We start from the raw sequence: 5,000 nt of genomic DNA on the forward strand, positions 1-5,000 counted from the left end.
TGGTAATCCTAGAGATATGTTGCTTGTCTTATGTTTTAGTTAAAAGGGAGATTGTCGATCTAATGCTGAGAAGTCCTGAAAGGTTACAGAAACAGGTACTAGCTTTTATAATTTACTTTTGATTGCCTGATACTACTAATAATAATAATAAGAAGTCTATGAGAACTAGATGGGGCCGATTTGATTGCCTTGTTAGTTGAGTGATGCTGTTAGTGTGATAGGAAGAGAGGACTTTCCTGACAAGTGGACAAACTTATTACCGGTATGTGGGTTGTTGAACTTATTCAAGTAGTAAGATAGGTGTAAATGCCAAAAGGAAAGTACAAAATAGAACTTTCATAATTTACCAATTTCTATCTTGGCCATCATGTTTTTGTAATTGATTGCATGGTAATTTCTGTATACTGCATGATATGCCTATGTTGCATACTAGAGGAGAGCAGAAGAACAAATTTACTCCTTTGAAGTAAATTTTTGTTAAGGCAGACAAAAGCTAAAATACAAAATAATTGGTTTCATTGTCTGGTTCTGCTGGTTTCACGGCAGTTTTCACAAAAGCTCCATGGGAATCAAGCGGCATTGATTCACGTTTTGAAAATTTATTTTCAACCCAACTAACCAGGTTTACTGGTATTAGACCCAAACGTCTTTACATAAACCTGCTGCAATCTTTACTTTTTTGATTTTAAACCTGAAAGACATCGGTGGCATTGCCACTTTTCTCGTCTTTCTCAAGTATGGGGTGAAAAATTTGACGGGTTGCAGTTTTCCTTGCACTAGCGACTTTGACGATCACCAGAGCAGTAGCAGCAATGTTCTGTTGAGAGAGAGAGAGATGGATGAAGATCTTGCTGCGTTGTTGATCTCAGATAATTAATTAAATAATTCATTAATAAATTCGGGCGACCAACTTGGAGGGCTGGGCACCCCAGCTGAAATGCTTGGGAGCCCTTTCTCCCCGAAATTTTCCTTACAGCACAGCCTTGAAATCTTACGTAAGCGTGTTATTTTCGGTAAAACTCAAGCAAACTATATATCCCCGAAAAGGTAATAAAATGAAGAATCTGAATACATGAACATTCTGGTTTATGATGGCTTTCTTTAGCGCGCGTGAAGCTTCAAACTCAAAACCATACATGTTCACTTTGCTGAATTACCCGCCTTCGCATTATCACGCACAACCAAACAAACTGTACTATTTCAATCAGCACTTTATAGGCTACCAAAGTGTGTCAGGCTTTTAGGATTTTCCTATTGGTTTCAGAGAAAATGAACTTTGAAGTTGCATGAGCAATGGAAAATTTTCCGTGTCGCGAACATATGCAGAAACTTGCCAAAGTAAAAATATTTCGAATTTTTTAAAAGCCAGACACAGTTTCGTGCACCAGTATCCGACGATCATTTTGCCCAAATTTCGTAAAAATCCGACAAATCTACATACCCTATAAATTCATTTGAAGAGGAGCTATTCCTGGAAAAGTTAACCCCAAGTTTTCAGGCTGAAAAGATTTTACACGTTTTCACACCTTGTCAATTCGGGTGTGAATGCAGTCATGCCGCTATGATGCCGCATACCAATGAAAATCGAGGTAATAAGGCCCTCTAAAGAGGCATTCAGCGCTGCATCATTAGCCATAGATTATTTACACCTGATTGCAGACTTAGCCCTTGTCGCAAGCAGCAAGCTGAGTTTTCATATCATATATCTTTATCATATATCTTTATTTACCCTCAGAATTTTAGAGTAGCTTGGTGTAGCTAATTTCTCCAAGCATTTACCCTCCCAACCATGATACATCACAGAAGACAGGCCACAACACCGGGAACTACATTCCCTACTCTTTGCGACAAGTGTGCGGGTTCTTTTACGTCCCACAGGATTATAAACATTGAAGGGTTGTGAGAGGGGACCTCCGGCTTATCGTCCTTATCCTAGAAGACTAGAGAGTCTAACCATTTGCAGATGTAATTACAAAGGCAGCACTTTCTCCTCAGTTATTTAAAGACCCTGAGTGTTGGTCCGGCTGGAGTTGAACTCACGACCTCCAGCTAACCTGGTGCTCAACCAACTGAGCCACTGGTGCGCGGTTCTTTGTTTCCTCGATGGAATCTAAGTTTTTTTTATACCCGGTCTTTTTCATACTTTTTACCCAGGGAGAACTTTCCCGTTTAGACTTTTCTCATTGTTTCATGCGTTTCATGGCCTAGTAAGGATGATATCGCCTCGCATATTCCTTTAACCACAACCGTATCAACCACAACAGGGCTTGAAATTGCAACCAATACAGTCGCATTTGTGACTAAATTTTTCACCTTCGCTCTTTTGAAACAAAATGGTTGGCAGTTGCCACTTTGCTGCTACTTTTGCTAAAATAAATAAATAAATGACAAAATTATTTTGTTTCTCGCTGTGAATTTTCTCTGAAGATAGTGTAATTGTAGAGTAATTTAGCTGCGATGTTACATGCACCGCTCCATTCCTTCAATCGTTCGCCATTTTCAGCGGTTTCTTTTCACACAAGTATTTGGGCTTATATTTTTTTGCTAAACCGCTGACAACACAATGCAGTGCGGCGATTTTGCAACTAAAATTTGCAAAATTGCGACTAAATTTTCGTATCTTATCGCAAAATGCGACTGGATTTTTCGTTAATTTCAAGCCCTGTACAAATAAATGGCGAACTCAACATGCAATAAAGTGAAGATACCCAGATGTATTCCCATGTCAAAGTGTTAACGAGGGTTGACATCTCATAACGACTTGGGGGATTAACATTTTAGTCACGAAAAACACAAAATTTGCAATAACTCGGCAAGAAAATAAACATTTTCAAATAATTTCTTTTTTACAAGGAAACTAATATAATGAGCTATCTTATGTTAGCTTTTTAACATTTTGCAAAATTTGAGACCGAAAAGGTTAGCAGCAACCTTAACCTGAACACACTGAACTGAAGACAAATTGGTTTATTCAACTAAGAATCTATCCGTTGACGAAATTTGAAATGATCAGGTCTGACAGCAAATGATCTTGTCCCCAGTAGCAGAGTGGTTTACTTAAAGAAGGCACGCTAATTGACAAATGGCTTAACTCACTGGAAAATGGTTTAAGAGGCGGGTATTCAGTGCAAAGTCAAATGGACAAGACAAGACTAAAATGGTTTAATTTAAGAAGGAACGGTTCAACTAGTGGACGAACAACTTAACTCACCGCCAAATGGTTTAATGGCTGGGCAAGTGATTCAGTGCAATATCATATGGACAAGACAAGACTGAAACGGTTTAGTTAAAGAAGGAACGGCTCAACTAATCAACGGACAACTTAATTCACCGGCAAATGGTTTAATGGCCGGGCAAGTGATTCAGTGCAATGTCAAATGGACAAGTCAAGACTGAAATGAAATAAAACTTGGTGTAAACCTGACAGGCTTTTTGTTCTCTGGGTGAAATTGTTTTTTTCCTTCTTTTTGGATAAAGTATTCCTTTTTTGTTTTCAAGAGCACCACTAAATGTAACTAAGGGATAAATGTAACTGATGATGTCCACAGCATGAAGATAAACAAGAGTTGTCCTCTCGATAGCTTTACTCTGTTTTTGTACGTGAAATGGTAACTGTGTCGAAGTGGGGTTTAGTAAAGAATGTAGTCGCCTTGGCAGCTGTCTTTTGGGGTGTCACAACATCCTGACCATTGACTACATGACGGACTAAAAAGATAGGTCCTTTAGGTAATTCCCTTGAAAATTACATACTGTACCATCCAGGTTTTTGTCAAACTTGATACAATATCGATTGATTCATACACAGGACACTAAGAAAAGGCAATAAAAAGATGGTGTCACCTTGCTTGTTTTCGCACTGCATGCCTTTTATTTCAAGTACAACAAAAAAGGCAAGTTGACACTTTGGTCTCTTGGTGATCCACCTTCCCACACGCTTTTGCCGTGAGAGAACGGCTGTGCTGTTCCCAACCCAGCTTACCACATTTGTTGTGCAGCTGCCACTTAAGGAGGTGTCTAAGTCACCTGCCTAATATGTTAGCTACGCCATGCTGATGAGGCCCAGCAAGGCCAATACTGCTGTCCATGGCTGCTAATTTACGAGGTGAAATGGTTGTGCGCATGCGTGATGTGCTGGCCACACCGGGTTTGCCTTTGTCACCTAGATTTTTTTGTTGTACTTAGAATAAAGGGCATTCAGCACAAAAACAAGCATGGTGACACCATCTTTTTATCACCCTTTTTGAGTGTCTTGTGTATGAATATCAATTGTGTCAAGTTTGACAAAAATCTGGATAGTACGTCATTTTCAAGGGAATTACCTTAAGGACCCTTCTTTTTAGTCAGTCATTTAGTCAATGGTCAGGATGTCATGCAAAGCTTGTTGTGTGATATCCCAAAGGACAGCTGCGGAGGAGACTCAAGGGAATTTGCGAGCATTTAGTTTCAACGATTGGATTTGTTTAATTTGAAAAATGGCGGATGAAGTTACACAACAACCCGCATCGACCAATGAGACTACAAGGGGCCGAAGACGGCGAGGCAGAGTGATTTGGACCGTTCAGATGAATAGAGACCGGTTGGAGTGTAAAGAAATGGCTCAACAACTAGTAGCATCGGTTGAGCCACCCTTATACCCGAATGGTAGGAAGAAAGGTTATATGTGATCCTTCACGCAAAAAGGGGACTTATCCAAATTTCACGCTATGGCTATTTCACGGTCCTGGCCATGAAATTGTAAAAAATTATTGGAATGTGAGTGAAATTTCCCTTTCACGCCGTGAAAAAGGTCACAGTCACAGTGAAAATATTTCACGCCGTGAAAACAGGTCGTAACGTCTGAGAAATATTTCACGCCGTGAAACAAAGTGAACTTCTTGCGTAAACATCAATCTGTTACCCTGAACATCATGGCATCATTATGTCACGCCGCCTGGAAAGGTTTTACTGCAATACTGCAAGCATTATTAAAAATCTTTAGGAATCGGCTATCTGTCAGCAAA

The 5,000-nt window shown here is 39.7% G+C and overlaps 1 protein-coding gene across 1 annotated transcript in view; it reads left to right on the forward strand.

Moving 5' to 3' along the window:
- Window positions 1-5,000, forward strand: part of LOC138045685 (exportin-2-like) — a 52,612-nt gene that overhangs the window by 6,680 nt on the left and 40,932 nt on the right. The window contains exons 4-5 of the mRNA XM_068892271.1: window positions 40-95; window positions 197-262. Coding sequence (XP_068748372.1) covers window positions 40-95; window positions 197-262 — 122 coding nt within the window. The remainder of the gene's footprint in view (window positions 1-39; window positions 96-196; window positions 263-5,000) is intronic.

This window comes from Montipora capricornis, chromosome 4 (genome assembly GCF_036669925.1).
Source record: "Montipora capricornis isolate CH-2021 chromosome 4, ASM3666992v2, whole genome shotgun sequence".
In the NCBI taxonomy this organism is placed as follows: domain Eukaryota; kingdom Metazoa; phylum Cnidaria; class Anthozoa; order Scleractinia; family Acroporidae; genus Montipora; species Montipora capricornis.